Source organism: Nyctereutes procyonoides, unplaced genomic scaffold (genome assembly GCF_905146905.1).
Source record: "Nyctereutes procyonoides isolate TBG_1078 unplaced genomic scaffold, NYPRO_anot_genome, whole genome shotgun sequence".
In the NCBI taxonomy this organism is placed as follows: Eukaryota; Metazoa; Chordata; class Mammalia; order Carnivora; family Canidae; genus Nyctereutes; species Nyctereutes procyonoides.
In genome coordinates this window covers 51,819,061-51,837,086 of record NW_026575142.1, presented here as the reverse complement: position 1 = coordinate 51,837,086, position 18,026 = coordinate 51,819,061, and the positions used below count along the sequence as shown (strand labels likewise).

General features: G+C 40.3%; 1 protein-coding gene across 15 annotated transcripts in view; it reads right to left on the bottom strand.

Moving 5' to 3' along the window:
- Positions 1-18,026, bottom strand: part of LPP (LIM domain containing preferred translocation partner in lipoma) — a 674,822-nt gene that overhangs the window by 436,176 nt on the left and 220,620 nt on the right. For all 15 annotated transcript variants that reach the window (XM_055308459.1, XM_055308473.1, XM_055308464.1 and 12 more), the window contains one exon: positions 16,646-16,853. In XM_055308459.1, coding sequence (XP_055164434.1) covers positions 16,646-16,838 — 193 coding nt within the window. In that variant the 5' untranslated portion in view covers positions 16,839-16,853. The remainder of the gene's footprint in view (positions 1-16,645; positions 16,854-18,026) is intronic.

Genomic DNA, 18,026 nt, shown 5'->3' with positions numbered 1-18,026 from the left:
TAGAGAATCATTGAGAGACATCTAAAGCCCCTTGTCCCCTGCAACATGGCACTGGCTGTATTCTCAGAAGTGTGCAGACTTGACACCCTAAAGTAAAAGGGAAGGGACCCTGGCATACCCTTTCCACATGAGCAATGTCCTCAAGGAGAAAAGCAAATGAGCTAGAATACTAGCTTGAAATAAGCAAGTTCCAAGCTCTACGATGAGTTCTATGAGGGAGAGAGGCTAAAGCTACCAAGAACACACTGGATGGAGACAGAGCAAAGGGGACGTGCACTTGGAATTCCAGAGATCATTATGGCTCTGCATGGAATAACCATATGGATTAAGATAACCATTTTGGGTTGTTAGGACTACTTGTTCATTTTCATTCATTAATTCATTCATTCATTCATTCATTCCCCAGAACATTCCTGGTTATATTCTTACCTCTTCTAACACTGCATTCAGGTTAATGAGATGTTTGCTAAATTCATTGGGATTTTGGGAAGACTGGTAGGAGACAGTACTCAGCAAACTTCTTGTATCAAGGGAAAAGCTGTGGCTTTCAGTACTGAACATAGTTCTACCCAAGGCATAAAAGCAAAAGACAGGCATATGAAATAAGCTCGGGGGCCCCCACAAAACTTCTATGATTTCCAAGTACCATAATATGCTAACACTAGAAAACAGCCTATTTTTAGTACTTGAGGTTGTTTTTGAACATCACCATACTTGAACCTTGCTGGGGTTTTTTTTGTTTTTTGTTTTTTGTTTTTTGTTTTTTTTTCCTACTAGAGCTTTTCCGTTCCTTCAAAATTACTGAGGATCACTGACCAAGATTGCCCATGGCAAAAGAGAACAGTGGTAATAAGGTTGGCAGAACCCAGGAAAGGAAAAGTCCACCTCTACCCTTCAGTGGCCTAGCGGAAGAGAAAGGTAAATGGGGAATAGAAAGGTAAATGTATTGGTCAAGGCCAGAGTGAAAGCTGGCATTAACCCCAAGAGAAAAATGCAGAAGTTCTGATTCTCAGCCGTATTGCAAACCACCAGCCATTCTCACTTCCCCTGCCAGCAGAGCTGACTTTTGCCAGCGAGGGAAGAACTAGTTTCACAAACAATTATCTCAATAAGAAATAAGGGTGGGGTACAAAGGGACCATAACCATGGTAAATTGCCTTTTGACTATAAGATCACTGTCAGGCTTTAAAAAGAAATTGATTTGTTCCTTGAACATTTTACTAGACCAGTTTATAATAACAAAATCAAGCTGGTAATTATTGGTTGGACTGATGTAGCTGAACCTTCTGTTCCAGAGCACAAAAAGCTTCAGAGAACAGAGAGAGGCAAAGTTGACCTGAACAGTTAACTTTCAAAATATAAAAGCTGCCATAAGAGCCACCACAAATGAGCCAGGGCAGAAAAGCAAGAGGGGATTTTCTACAGCCATTAATTGCCATATTACCATTATTATCATTATATAATACAGTACCATATGCGGAGCATTAAATAATAGTGTACTTTCCAAAGAGACTCTGGCCAACTGGGTTAGGCAATGGCCTCCTTGAATCAAAACCTATTGCTCCTTGAGGCTCGCATAGCTGTCTTGATTAGACACAGCGGCAGGCTCCAGTTGAAGGGACGATTCTTCTTTTCTGAAGGGAGGTAGAATAGAGTAATTGCCAGATGTTTGCAATTTTAGCTATAAAAAGATGGCTGCTTTCCATTCCTGAGTATGTTGAATCTTTTTTTTTTTCCTTTCTACCCAAGCTATTGTGGTTCACTAAAATAGGCCACTGCACTGATGAATCATCATTCAAAACTGCAATAATGGAAGCAGAACAAATATGACATTTTAAAATCACATATAAGAGGAATAAGTAAAAATGTATGGGTAATAGTTCTATGCTAAGCAACAGAAAACATGCTGCAGTATAAAGAACCTGATTTTGGTTCAGAAGAGTTATTCTTGCATCTCTTCTTGACTACCGTCTACCTGTAAGACCAGGTACAACCAATCTTAACATGGGAGACTTGATGTCGACAACTACTGAATGGGGTCACTCTCCCTGCCTGGCATCCCACTCAGGGGAAAGAACTCATGCTTTATCCATCTCCACACTGTGCTTTGCATATGTACTGCCCAGAGGAGATATGCAAATATATATGGTAGGAAGGTATATCAAAACCATATATCATGATATAATTCCATACATGGTATATAATGTATCGTATAAGCATTATATTTTCTGATATTATTATCAGAAACACCACCACCACCACCATCATGACATACTTCATTCTCTCTTCAAACTGTCTCCCTTAACTCTGGTAAGAGAAAAATGGAAATCTGACTTTTATTTAATTAAGCAGCATCAATATAACTAACTGGGTTAAGACACTGGTGACCTCTTAGGCAAGGGATGTCATCTTTCTTAATGAGTGAGTTAAGCATCTCTTTGAGGATCTGATGACATATAGACCCTTTCCCTGAAAAAGACATACACATGGACCAAATGTAAATACAACTTCAGGAGACTGGCAAAATCACAAATATGAATGCCAGAGATGAATGGGAACCAAGATAAAATTTCTAATTAATGATTGTTTCCTCTAAAAATATAATTAATAATGTCTCTAAAAAATTAAATAAAATAAAAAAATTCTCTCTGCCTCATTTGATGTTTTGGAAAACAAACAATTTTAAAAATTAATAAAAATCACTAGTTTAAATAGTTTGATTTATATGATGTTTATTGACATTAGCATCCGTAATGATAGTACAATAATAAAAATGCTCCTTCTTAAATAGACTACAAATATGAATCTTTTTTTTTACAACATACTTCAAGTAAAGTCTCTGAGAAATATGTTCTACAAATTCAAAATAGGACATATCAACACATCAGCAGTCAAGCAGGGAAAAAATAAGATAATCATAAAACATCAACATAGAACAAAAAAGGATAAAACTAAGGTGATTATCTTATTTCTTAATTAACTTATTTATTTGAAAGAGAGGGAAAGAGAACATCAGCAAGGAGAAGGAGAGGGAGAGAGAATCCCAAGCAGACTCCTCATTGAACTCAAAGCCCAAAGCAGGGTTCGATCTCACAACCCTGAGATCATGACCTAAGCCAATCAAGAGTCTAAAGCTTAACTGACTACACCACCCAGGCACTCCCAAAAACTAAGATTATTTTCAAAAACAGCCAGCAAGAGTTACATTTGGACAATAATGATTTTTTAAAAATCTATGGATGAAAAACTATGGATTATGACTCCCAGATCTAATATTCGTGCTTTACTTTTAATAACATCAGCAGTAACAATAGCGGCTTCTACTGAGACAGCTATTATTTTGTATGATACTCTACCAACACATTCACTGGATTTTGAAAATGACTCTGAGATATATATTTTTAAGATATATATATCCATATACGTTCATATATATATATATATATTAAGAAATATATACATACACACACACACACACACACACACATATAAACAAATTGGGACATGTTAAGCTAGTTAGCCAAAGTTCCTAGAGAATTAGGGGTAAAATCAAACTTAAACACAGATCTATCTGATGCTGGAATCTCCATGCTTAAGCACTGCCTGCCCTGAGTCTTCCCTCTTGAAGCCTTCCAATTTTGTCCTGGCCCCAATACATTCTTCTTTCTGAGACCTCCAGGAAAATAATTATAGAACCACTTCACAGAATTTACAGCTAATATTGTTAGGCAACTCATCTTTTTCATGTCAAGTTTCTAATAAAAATATAACCTGCTGAAGGACTAGGATGTGTCTGTACTCTTCTCCTATCACTTAGAGAGCCCTATTCAATAAAAACGGCATGAGGTGTATCAGAATCGTCCCTGCTGAAAGAATTGGAATAAATGCAGAGGGTGAGGTTCGACAAAGTAAAATCCATCTAGCAGGGACCATGTGAAATGGGCATGTAGGACACCTCAAGGTCAAATGGTGTTATTTCCAGATACACATCATGTATTGGCCATCATTCCTAGTAAATAATTTTTACAAAGGAAGCACCTAATAAAATCCAAATAGCTATTACATATATGAACATACATCAATAACAAAAACAGCAAATTTAAATGTCATTTTAATTTTAATGCCAATAAAACTACCAATGATACCTAGTAAGTTTAAGCAAGATGATATAGTTCACCTGAATTAATGGACATTACAAATGGTTATTCAAGAACTTTCTGAAAAAATTTCTTGGTAATGACTTCTTAAGATTACTTGGCTGTTTTATATCTCTGTATACACCCATGCACAGGTAGTTTTTGCATGTTATTTGGATGAATTCAATTTTCAAACAGCAATGAACGGTAGTAATTGGAGAAAATAACAGTGATCAGTTTTTGCTCTTTTAATACAAAATACTAATAGCATTAACACAAGATGCAGAGCAGTCCTAAGGGAAAAAACTCTATACGTGGAATTAGGAGACAGGGATTTAAATGCCAGCTTTGCCCTATGCTGGATGTTTCACTTTGTATTATGTTCTCTGCAAATTAAGGCTGATGATACCTACCATTTACAACATAGCTAAAAAAAATTAGGTTAACAGTAAAGCAGAGTGGCTTTCAGATGAAATAGGCTAATAAAACTACTAAAAGTTTTTCCCACCCTTTTGACAATGTTCTGCCAGAGAAATTGTTTTAGTGATGGTAATAATCAGTGATTACTACACAGTGGTTATTAATATTAGTAATATTTTACTTAAGGCAAAGTACAAAAAATTTGGTAACATGTGGCTTTTCATTTATGAGCCTCACTGGGGGGTCCTCTGGATCTTAGATTTTTTCATTTGTCTTTAGGAACTGTAATAATGTAGGAACCATAATAATGTTACAACATATTGTGGTGACTGAACTAGATATTATGTGGGAAAGGAATCTGAAATGAATTCACACACACACACACACACACACATCTTTAAAGTGGCACTTTGTAATGAATATTTCATAATAAAGCCCTTCTTTCATTGCTTCCTATTTTCTCAGGATCACTCAAAGTAGAGATAAGTAAGAAAGCAACACATAACAAAACAACAAAAAGATTTCAAGTTTCCTCACTTCACACGTGTTTGACTAGGTAAGTAAGGCTGGTTTGATCCAATTTGCGGAGCGCTTCTTTTCCCCTTCTTTTTTGTCTCAGCATCTATCTACAAAGAAATATTTCACTCTCAAGCATGACAGACACTTGGGGAGAAATGGTATGATCTTTCTGTCCAGGACCAGCAGGAAGATGCTTCTTGCCATGGTGTGATAAGGTCAGCATGCTCCTGTTTCTTAGTGCTTCCTCCTTGTAGCTATCCAACATTCTGGAGCTGTTCCTAGAACTGTATTTTAGAGCATACTAGATTTTCAGTCTACTCATAATGAAGTTCCTGTACTCCTATTGCAAAGGGACTTGCAGAAGCCCAGATTCACTGCCTAAAAACATCAGCAAAAGGCTGCCAAAATCACAAGGCTGAGAATGGGAATCGTTCTCGACTCTTGCACATGCTATTCCCTTTGCTTGGGGTGTCATCCTGTTATCCACCCTTTACTGCTTGGCACACAACTAACCCATTCTCTAAGACTCTGTTCAGATGTTCCCTCCTCTGTGAAGCTTTTCCCAATTTCTCCTATAGCACATCCTTCATATTCCTTTACAGCATATAGTTTACAGACCTTTACAGAGATATGGTGCCTATTATATGTCTATCCCTGTAGCAAGCCATCTATTGTTTGAGATCAGCAATATACAAAGCTAAGAACGGATAGTATTGGAAAATACTGGTGGTCAAAGTGCTAGAAAGCTTGAGGTATCACATCTCAGGTGCCTGTACTCTTCTGTCCCTAGAGCTATGCACAGACTTCCAGTCTCTAGATACAGTAATTTTAAGAAAAGATGATAAAAATATAATACCATGATATTTTTTTCTCTTTTGCAGCTCCTAGGGTCAATCATTGTTCCGGGGTATGATTTCTTTATATGGTGTATTTGCCCAAAGGCTCAAGTGTCTGATTTATTTTTATAATATCCATAATGAATCCATTTATAGATGATTTACATAGGCCTGTCATGACCCAAAATCAGCTGAGATTTCAGGCATCACTACCTGAAGTAACACAATAGGAAGTGCTCTATAACACAGAAGCCTGGGAATTGCTGAGACATTCTAGAAGAATCTTTTCTTTTAAATCTTTTTACTTCCATCTTAGGATTCCAATTAAAATTCCTTGAGACATATGCAGAAAACTCTGTTATGATGAAAGCACAGAGGGAAAAGCACAGCAAGGTGAAGAATGATTTGAGTCCCTGAACCTCTACATTGTTCACATGATAAAGGATACTTAAGACTTCAAAAGCCACTGTCATTAACTAAGAAGAGTGTGTACCCACAGGACCTGCAGAAGATTCAAAAGGCATTAAAACACCATTCCCTGGAGTTATTGAAATAAATGAATGGTTCCCAAACTTTCGTTGAGCCACAATCAGAATTATCTGGGGAGCTCTGTTTTGTTTCTGTGCAGATGCCTTGAGATGCTAAATCTGTAGTGGTGACATGAGACCCAGAGTTGATGTGTTTTTTCTTTTTAAAAAATGTTCCCCCAGGGTACGTGGGTGGCTCAGTCAGTTAAGTGTCCAACTCCTGGTTTCAGCTCAGGTCATAATCTCAAGGTCATGTATTGAGCCCTGCATCAGGCTCCTCACTCAGTGGGGAGTCGGCTTAAGATTGTCTCTCTGTCCTTCTCCCTCTGCCCCTCCCCTCCACTCATGCTTTCTTTATCTCTTTCTCTCAAATAAATAAGTATATATAAAAAAATGTTCTCTAAATCTTTCTGATGACTGGTCTGCTTTGAAAACTAATGCTTAAACCATACATTATAACAGTAATCATCAAAGTATGGTGCAGACAATTCAGTGTCCATGTAAGATGGCACTTAAGAGAAGAAATCATGTAGAAATCTGTATGTATGTATTTTTCTTATTAATCATGTAGAAATCTGTATGTATGTATTTTTCTCATTATTAAACTTTTTACTTTGAAATATAGATTCATAGAAAGTTATAAGAACTGAAGTTCTTAGACTCCCAGGTACCAATCATCCAGCATCTTCCAATGGTAGCATCCAATACAGGCAGAACACAAAATGGAAACCAGGAAATGGACATTGTTGTATTACTATTAGCTAGCTCTTACTCCATTTTCACCATTTTTTTGACCTACATTCATCTGTGTGTGTATACAGTTCTATGCAATTTGATCCCATGTATAGTCACCCAACTACCACCACAACCAAGATACAGAACTGCTCCACCAACACGAAAAGACTCCCTGTTGCTTTTTCTTGGTATGAACACCCACTCCCTGCCCCGCTCCATCCCTCATTCCTGTTCCCTAGCAACCACTAATCTGTTCTCCATCTCTAGAGTTTGTCATCTCAAGAATGTCTTATAAATGGAATCATACGGTATATGCAACCTTTTGAGATTGACTGCTTTTTTCATCAAGCATAATGCCCTTGAGGTCAATCTGGGTTGTCGCATATATCAATAGTTCATTCCTTTTTATTGATGAACAGTATCACTGCATTGTTTGGAGGTACCAGAGTTTGTTGAAACATTTATCCATTGAAGGACATTTGGATTGTTTTTAGTATCTTGTCATTACGAAAAAAGTTGCTGTGAACATTCACGTACAGGTTTCTGTGTGAACATAACTTTTCATGTCTCTGAACTGAATCTCCAGGAGTGCAACTGCTGAATCATATGGTTGGTACATGTGGGGAAAAAAGCTGCCAAAGAGTTTTATAGAGTGGTTATACCATTTGACATACTCTTACCAGCAGTGATCCAGTTTCTCCACATCTTTACCAGCCTTTTTTTTTAAATCTTAGCTTTTAAATAGATGTGTAGTTATGTTTTATTGCATTTCTATATTTACTTTTATCTTCAAAAAAGAAATTAAGCTATGTTTAAATTTAAAATATGGAGTGACAATAATACTGTAAATTTATAGAATTTAAACATAAAGAAGGTTAAAGAGCACCTCACCAAAAAACCTAGCATTATTCACCATTCTGGAAGTCCACTACCTTCTTAAGGAATTTACTTCCACACTTGATGATGCTGACAGGTTACAAAATAAAAGAAATTTTGTTGACAATAAACAAACTTCTCTTTGTTCTAAAACATCTGATCCACTCTGTCCACATAAATTAATTCTATCACTGGAGCTTCTAAACAAGTCACTCAAAACACATCAGCAACACAGAACTGTGGTAACCATGGAAGGAATCCCGAGGATCAACCACTCACTGTTTTGTAATACTGAATAAGCCACCTGACCTTGGATCCCTTAAAACTAGGGTAATAACCCTTGCCTTCAATTCAACAATTTTATTTGTTATTTACAGCACTCCTAGGGCAAAGGCTTGACACCTCCCAGAAATGTATTAGTGAAAATACTATTTTTTCAATATTACTTATTATGAATAAAAACAATTAGTTATCTTTATTATAGCAAGAAGCACATTCCATGAAGGCAAGAATTAATCCCTGTTTTGTTCATTGCCATTCATTCAGCCCCTAGAAGAGAGCTTGGCACAAAATCTGTTTTAAGTAAATGATTGTTGAATAAACGCACCAGAGCAATTCCTTAGAGTTGTAATGTATTTTCTAGCTTATAAAACATTTTCAGGGGTGCCTGGGTGGCTCAGTGGTTGAGCATCTGCCTTCAGCTCAGGTCCTGATCCCGGGGTCCCAGGAGAGAGTCCTGCATCAAGCTCCCCATGGGGAGCCTGCTTCTCCCTCTGCCTATGTCTCTGCCTCTCTCTCTCTCTCTCTCTCTCTCTCTGTCCCTCATGAATAAATAAATCAAATCTTTTAAAAAATCTTCATAATCATCATATTTGATGCTCAAACAACCTTGTAAGGTAATTAATATCTCCAGCTAATTTTATAAATTAAAGAAATGTGGAATAGAAAACTGTCATTATCAAGTTCAGGTGGTGAACCCTGAGCTTGACTGTAAATACCCTGACCCCCAAGTCAGCATGAACCTTGGCTTTTTGGAGTGTCAATAAGGCCTGTGAATATTTGGTAAAATCTAATGTCACCCAAGAAATTACACATTCTTTTCTCTTCAGGAATATGTGATGTGAAGATCAAATTAATACAATTATTATTTGACCCTTTAATGAATGAACAGCTTGTCCCCCCTTCCCCGTCTGCCAAGGGTCTGAGAATTAAAACTCATGTACAGCATTCTGCAGTGATAGATGAGGCTCAACATGCTTACCCTGTACCAGAAAAGGGGCATGCCAGTCAAACCCAAGCCTCATTAGAGTTCCTGATGTTTCAGTGACTTTGTGACTGTCCTTATGACAGACCATGCATAATTATAACAAATGTCTAAGAAGCTGCAATTGCTCTTGTGTGATTGCTGGCAACTTAATGAGACTGTCAGGACCACAGAAAGAAGATGTTCCCCATTTGTACCTGAAAAGTCGCAGGCCAGATTCACCTGTTTCACAGCAGGGCACAGAAACTACAGGACTCCAGAGACAAGCTAGCACACCGTGAGTTTAAATACTTAGCTATGGGATGCCCGGGTGGCTCAGCGGTTGAGCACCTGTCTTCAGCTCAGGGCATGATCCCGGACACCCAGGATCGAGTCCTACATCAGGCTCCCTGCATGGAGCCTGCTTCTCCCTCTGCCTGTGTCTCTGCCTCTCTCTTTCTCTCATGAATAAATAAATAAAATCTTTAAATAAACAAACAAACACTTAGCTATGACTGTTCAGAGTTCACAACTGGTACTCCTCCATTTTCTGCCACTTACTATTCTGTTTTCACACACACACACACACACACACACACAAAGTTTACTAACCATAAGAACAGAAGCAGCACCAAATTTGCCTGTAGGTTAAACACAAAAATGGTAGGGAAAACCCATGCTATGTTATTTAACTATATTGCCATTGGTGGCCATCTGTTTCCCTCACATTTTAGCTTTTGTTGAGAAAATAAGTATGTCCAACCAAACCAGTTTACGTCACTTCACACCACTACTGTCTACTTATCTACAAAGTATCAATGATCCACGACTCATCGATTCCTAGGAGCCAAGCCTGTCTTGCCTCTTCCAATCCGAGACAATAGAGATGCAGTGGGATGAGCACATGTGGGAAACGCGGACGTGGACCCCAGCTCAGCCCCCAACCCTTGGATACACTTGAGAAGCCATTCCCTTCCCTCTTAGACAGAGTTTTCACATCTGACAAATGGAAGAACTGGAATACATGATCATCAAACTCTTCTAGTTCTGCCACTCAAAGACTTTGTAATTAATGCATGAAGAATGGCTCTGTCATGAAGGCAGAAATGAAGGAAGACTGGCTGCCTTCTCCTCCATGGGGGATTCTGTTACATGTGACGGCATTTTGTTCTAGCTCCTCCGTCTACTGGAGATTAGCAAACTGCCTGTAACTATTTGCCTCTGTGAAACGGATGAATAACCTCAGGGGAGCAGAAAGCATGGAGAGATCTAATCATGAACGTCCAGGTTTAGAACCCTCACTGAATAGAATTCACTTCACTTATTCTGATTGTATTTTTCACGTCTAGGTGAGCCAATGTAGGCAAAGCTCGAAAGCAGAAGTCTTACATGTATTTACCTACAAGTGTAGAAGGCAATACGTGTAGAAATTGTTTATGAGAAGAGCAACCATTTTGAGATTAATTCCAAGAAGAATCATGTAATAATAAAGTAATGGAGTTAGAGTTGAGGAAGCTGTCTATCCCAACTTCCAATAAATAGAACCCTTTAACATCAGTAAGAGCCCCAGACATGAAACGTAGAGGTTGGCTCTATTATTTTACTGACTGCGAGGCAACTAAATAAGTTCTTTCACTTCTAGTAGTTTACCGCTTGGCAAACTGTCAATCACATCTGTTGTAACTTACTCAGAGAGCCATGGCAAGAATCACCTTTGGAGAATGAAATGACAGTGAGTATGGAAGTATAGGATAAACTATAAAGGGCTGTACAAATACAAAGGGATTCTACTGAAACAGTCCTCTTGAATTTGTACCCTAGGCAGTAGATTTTTCTAAAAATCTTATATAAAAAATGTTTTTCAGGATGCCTGAGTGGCTCAGTGGTTGAGCCTCTGCCTTCGACTCAGGTATGATCCTGGAGTCCTGGGATCCAGTCCTGCATCAGGTTCCCTGCAGGGAGCCTGCTTCTCTCTCTGCCTGTGTCTGCCTCTATCTCTATGTCTCTTGCGAATAAATAAATAAAATCTTTAAAAAATATATTTTTCAAAGGAACTTTAGAAATTCGAGAAAATAAACTTCAGGCTACAAGACAACCCAAAACTTACAAATTTGGAAATATTACAAGTGATTCTGTATGAGAATCTACTGTAATTATCACATTTCATTCGACCAGAGTATTAAAAGAGAAAAAGACTGTGTGTACGTGTGTGTGTGTGTGTGTGTGTGTGCATTTCCAATTCCCAAAGTTGTAATGACAGGAAATTTTCAGAACCATCTCAAGAAAATAATGTATTAGCAAAGTAGGAAGGCTCACTGGTATCTACCAAGAATAGAAAAAGAAAGATCTATATACCCTGTCCTGCCATCATCAAAGTCTAAGGCTTTATGTTTTGGTTTGGTTTTGTTCTTGCAAATTTGGAGAAGACAGAAGACCCAGATTATAGGATACAGAACATTACTGGCTAGTACTTGAAAGACCAGAAAAAAAAATGCATTATCTTGTTGTCCTCATCAGTCTAAAATAGAAGATAATGAGACAAAATCATACATACATAGCAACCATCCCACAAAAAAAAATGATACAGGCATTTAACAGTAAAAACTTTGTAAGAAGGCAAAACAATAAAAAAGATATATGGGCTCATAATCATATAGTACTAAACACGAGAAGGCATTTGGAAATGCAGGGTCACTCAGAGAGGACTGAGGAGATACAAATTCTTAAAGAATATCTGTAGAAAGTCTGAGAAAAATGGTAGCAAAACACAAGTATTTGAAGGCCTAAAGAGCAAGTACTGGGAAAAAGAGCCCCCACTTCTTAGTGTGCCAAAGCCCTTTAGAGAAAGGTTATTAGCAGAATACATTGTAAAAGGAAATTATGACAGTGGGACTCCCAGCAATCTCAGTTGGGAGAGCCTGACTCTGGATTTCGGGGTTGTGAGTTCGAGCCCCAAGCTGGGTGTAGAGATTACTTAAATAAATAAACAAGTTTTTAAAAAGAGAGAGAAATCATGACATATGGGATCCCATAAATATAAGTTGATGTGCAAACATGTGGGTACTTAGCCACTCTTAGAATTTAAAAATGAGGGGCACCTGAGTGGTCAGTGGTTGAGTGCCTTCAGCTCAGGTCGTGGTCCCAGGGTCCTGGGATCGAGTTCCGCAGCAGGCTCCCTGCGGCCTCTCTCTCTGTGTCTCTCATGAATAAAAAAATTAAAAAAAAAAAAGAATTTAAAAATGAGAAAGCAAACCCCAGACATTGCAGACATTATTAATGCCAAGGTAAGAAACAGAATTCAAAGCTTCCCAGCAGGGCAGCCCAGGTGGCTCAGCAGTTTAGAGCCGCCTTCAGCCCAGGGCGTGATCCTGGAGACCCGGGATCGAGTCCCACGTTGGGCTCCCCGCATGGTGCCTGCTTCTCCCTCTGCCTGTGTCTCTGCCTCTGTGTGTGTGTGTGTGTGTGTGTGTGTGTGTGTGTGTGTGTCATGAATAAATAAATCTTTAAAGAAAGAAAGCTTCCAGGCAGCAGTGGTTTAACAACTCCTGGACTAAAAAGCTTAAGGAGTGGGTACAGGAGAGTAAAAACAATCCAAACAGGTAGGTGGAGCTATAGAACCCTAACACCTGATAGGTAGCTGTGCAGCAGGGATCTGTGCCTGAAGAAGCAGGTTTACTTTGCTATGGGGCTTAAGCATAACCCCGAACATTACAGAGTACCTAGGATGTGACAGGTATCCTGCTGGGTAAAGGCATGAGTCAGGCATCCCTGCCTCCAAGAGCTCCTGGCCCACTGAAGGAGACAGGCTCTTTTACAAGGAAGGCACATCGTGCTAAGAACTCTATGAGGTAGATAAAGAGGTTATGGCATAGTGAGAAAGAGTCCTCACTAGAATACGGTCCAAGGTCCTGTATGACTCTGGACTCAGACAGAGAGGACCCAAGCTCAGCCCTGAGCAGACCACATACCTCTGAGCAAATAACTTCTACCCTCTGCCCTGTGCTCCTCACATTTACACCAGAGAGAGGTAGACTGTATCTTTTCTGCTAATTCTAACTCTTGTGTCTTTGCAGTTAAGCTTCATAGACGTCAGGCTCTGAACCAAGTTATGAAGGAAAAGACTCCAGGGGCAAGAAATGGAGGAGAGCATTACTAATGGCAAAAAACAGGTGAGCTGAGGCATACGACCCTGGCATCTTCAGTACATAAAAACTGTGTTACCTACTGTCTGGGGACTTCGCTAATGGCACAGGACATTCGAAATGGATACCCCCCCCAAAAAAAAAAGAAGAAAGAAAAGGAAAATGTTTATAAACTTTAAAAAAATGTATAAAGATTTAAACAAAAATGAACACAAATGATGAAAGTGTTTAGCATAGTAGAGAATGCACTAACATTTAAATTATTTTTCTTTTTTCTTTTTTTTCTAACATTTAAATTAAATAGAAAGTAAAGCAAACCTCACACTTCCAACAAATATCATGTCATAATACTGAGCAGATGAAGAGATGCAGCTTCATTTAAAAACAAAGTCTGAATATCCATGAACCTTTCCCCATATTTATCTTTAAAATGTATATATGCAAGGGAAATTTCTTCTTTCACGTATTCAAAAAAGGTTATATTAAAAAAAGAGAGAGAGAGAGAGATTGGCAGAATTGCAAGAAAGAATCAAGACTTCAGAAATTAAATGAGACTGAGTTGCTTCAAAGGCGGATGCCACATTCCAAACTGTTTATCGCAAGAGAAGAATCACTGAGCAGAGCACTCACCCATCCAGCCATCCGCCATCCATCCAAATATATACATACATGAGAACATACAGACATACATTTGACCATACACAATCCTTCCTACCAAAAACACAGTAGCATAATAGGAGCCAAGAGGAACATAAGGACGAGTGAGAAACCATGTCTTGTTGCTTAAATGGGGAAACAAAGCTTACATTCTTACAAGGAAGTATCCCCATCACATGGGGCGTGCATGCCACATATGCCAAGAAGAGAAGAACAAGCAGTACAGCACCTGGGTAAGGACAACAGCCTTGCTTCAGAAACTGAAGAGCCACAAAACCATAGAGAATGTCACCTCTCCTCCCTAAACTCCCATTTCCCATTTTCCACGGGAAGAACATACACTTACCTCATAGGATTCTATGAGGCGGACATAAAATGATAGTGAAGCAGCACAGCATCTCACATAGACTACGACGTGCTGAACAATGACAGAGCAAGAGCAGGAAAAAAAAAAAGCAGAAATGTGAGAGTCACAGAATCAGATGTACCTGGAACCCCAGGGAAGGGAATGATTACTTCGGATGTAGGCCATCCCTGGCCATTTTGGAGAGGGCAACCCAAGTAGGATGTTGACAGATGACAAAATGGGTGGGTGTGGAATGCTGAGAAAGAGCAAATGGCTGTGGGCTACAGAGTTTTGCACAGGCTGTCAGGGTCCCCAGAGAACGAGACAGGCAGTGAGCAAACTTCACAGAATCCAGTAAGGAGAGCAGGACATCTCAAGAGCAGAGAGCCAGTCACCCAAGGGGCCAACCCACTGCAGGTCACAGCATTCAGGATGAAGGAGTCTGAAAGGAGACCACGACACACTCCTCCGTCTCCCATATGTCATGGATTAGCCTACTTAATATAGGACATGCCTCAACGCCACCCCTCAGGTGGGGGGGGGCGGACATCACAACGACTAAGCCTTCCCCATACATTTGCCTCCTGCTCCAGGAGGAAACCTATCTTCTTCCTTTCATGTTAGAAGCAAGTTGACTTCAGCTCTCCCCAAAGATGAAGAGACAAAATAACCATCCCCCAGTAAGCAAAGCAGGGAAAATATTGAGAAAACAAATAAGGAAGCCAACCTATGGTCTCTCCTGTCATGGTGAGGGGAGATTCTCTTCCAAATCCCAACATGAATCCTGCAATCACTAAAGCGCCACCACTGAAGAACAAAGAAAACCAGTACTGCTAAGTCTTGGACTGACTGTAGAGAGAATTTCCTTCAAGGTCTGTAAAACTCAGACACTGCCATGGAGATTAGTAGAGCACCAAGAGTGCCACTTCCTGTTTTTCCACAGTAGCTCTCTGATGGTCTTGCTTTTGCCTTCTCTGGAAAAAAGGATTTCCAAAGATCCATGGCCCCAGCTCTGGAGTACACGCTGATGCCTGACTTCCCTACCACCTGCCTATGCGTCCAGCCCCCTCACACAAACCAGATACCTGGGTGAGGCCTCGACTCCAGAAGTCCTTCAATTCTAATGAGAATACCAAGAGAGGAGTTAAGTGTTTCCTGGGGCAGGGAGAGGACTAGGAGGAAAAGAGACAGGCTGAACTATACCACAGAGTGTGAAAGAGTCTCACAACCACTGCAGAAAGAAACACACTCATGTCATCCAAGAAGTAATAAGATATATCATGCCTGGTGAGGGTAACGTAAGGTCTTTTTTTTTGGGGGGGGGGGTGGGGGGTGAGGGAGAAAACAGAGAAAGGGGTGTTCAATCTCCTTTCACTGTCTCTTCACTCTCAGCTCCCAGAAGTTTACCGTTACTCCTCTGTTGTCAGTTATGTCATCGTTTCGCAGATTTGGATGAGCCGCTGACACTGATTGGTAAAAATATGGAAACTCTTCAACCAAACAGTACAGCACTCCTCATGCTGCCTGTGAGGCTCAGTGTGTGAACATACAGGTACATGCACACCTGAGATGCGGAGCTCACGTGGCTCATCCAACTCCGCTTTATGCAAATTGAATGTTCTGTTGTTACAACCCCTAGAACTAGGCTTCGCTCACATTTGTCTGACACTTTCAACAAATGCAGATCTCACACAGCTCTCCAGACAACTTTATGCTACAGCAGCCTACGTGAGTCCTAACAATTTCAGTCTTCGCAATTCCAGGTGCCTCAGCGGGTTCACTTCAAATGAGTTTCCCATCAGAGCACTTCTTGGCACCACGTGGGGACACATGTCTAACATCAAGAGGGAGGGGCAACTGGGTGGCACACAGTCTCCACAAGACAATGGGATGGGGTGGGAGATAACAGAGTAGAAGGGAACTGAGATGAATGAAGAGACCAGGGTTCTAGTTTCAGCTGCAGCCCTAAGTCACTGAATAACCACAGCTGTAGAACCCCTAAGAGGTCTCACTTTCTTTATCCCTAAAAGAAATGTTGGCTTTGGTGGTTTCTAGATGTTTCTTTTGACTCTGACAGTCTATTAACTACGATAAGCACACTGAATTCTTGAGCTACCTTTTCCCGACAAAACATCATGAAAATAAATCGCTTTTATTATATTGAACTCTCCCACTTCGGATACCCGACTCTAAAATCCTCCCACTTACCTTCACCACCAGGCTGCTTGTATGGGTTGTACTTGGGCTTTGGAGCAACTACTGGTGCAAACTTCTTGGGTGGTTGTTGTGTGGACACCGAAATGCTGGGGGTCCCAAAGGCATGGGTGGTCTCCATCCGAGCAGGCACATGGCCAAGGGGTTCACCGGTGCTTTTGGGTGGCAGCCAAGATGGGTGAGACATCGTTGGAATCTGGAACTAGAAAGAAATAAACAGTCGGTTTACAAAAGCATAAAATGGAGGTGACCGGCCTCAGTTCCACATTCTTCCATCTTAATCCATACTTAGTGAAACCTTGACAAAGCTCCCTGAGAAGGAGGACAAAGAGAGAAAAAGCGAAAGAGAGGAGGAATAGTAGGAGGAAGATGAAGAAAAACTGACTTTCACTGGAGGAGAAAATAGCACAGTCCCCTCCACCAATCTTGAGCACCTCTTCTGACAATTACCTATTCAGTGTCTAACACTCTTCGGGAAATAGATATGATAAGAAATGGTCCCTAACCTGAAGAAGTTTCTTTTTTTAAAAAAAAATATTTCATTTATTTATTCATGAGAGATACAGAGAGAGAGGCAGAGACATAGATGCAGAAACATGCTCCCTTCAGGGAGTCCAATGAGGGACTCAATCCCGGGACCTCAGGATCATGACCTGAGCCGAAGGCAGATGCTCAACCACTGAGCCACCCAGGCACCCCCAGAAGAAGTTTCTATGGGAGGAGACTCTGATCCCAGGAAGGCTGGAAAAAATCTTCAATTTTATTAATGACCTATTAAAAGGGATACCACATATCAAGTAAATCATGATTAAGTTACCTAAGTGAGGTGATACTGCCTAAGAGGGATCAAAATAAATAAAAGTGTTTCTGGGATGCAGAAAAAAGGTAAGATTACTTCCGGCTGGGCACAGAATGCAGATGTCATTAATGAGATGTCCCTGAGACGGGGCCCTGAGTGCTGAGCAGAGGTCAGCCTGAACCAGGTCAACAACGTGGCACCATGGGCAGCAAAGAACACAGCACTTAACGTTTGGTGTGACTGGGGAGGGAAGAAGAAGTAGCTAGCAAACAAGTAAAACATGGGATGGAACCAAAGTACACACAGCTTTGCTCTCTAGCCTGGGGAACCTGAACTTCATCAGTCAGCATCAAGGAAGCACCAGAAGTTTATTCTTGAAACAATGGCCTAACCAGCACCCATCAGGATGCTTTCAGATGATCCCTCTGTAGAGGCAGTTATGCTCCCCACCCAGGGGCACTTGCAAATGGTGGGAGAAGGGAGGACCCTGTTTGCACAAAGCCTAGGACCACACTGGCACTTAGTAACTGAGGGCTAGCAATATTCAACACCTGTGATGAACAGGTCAGCCCCCCA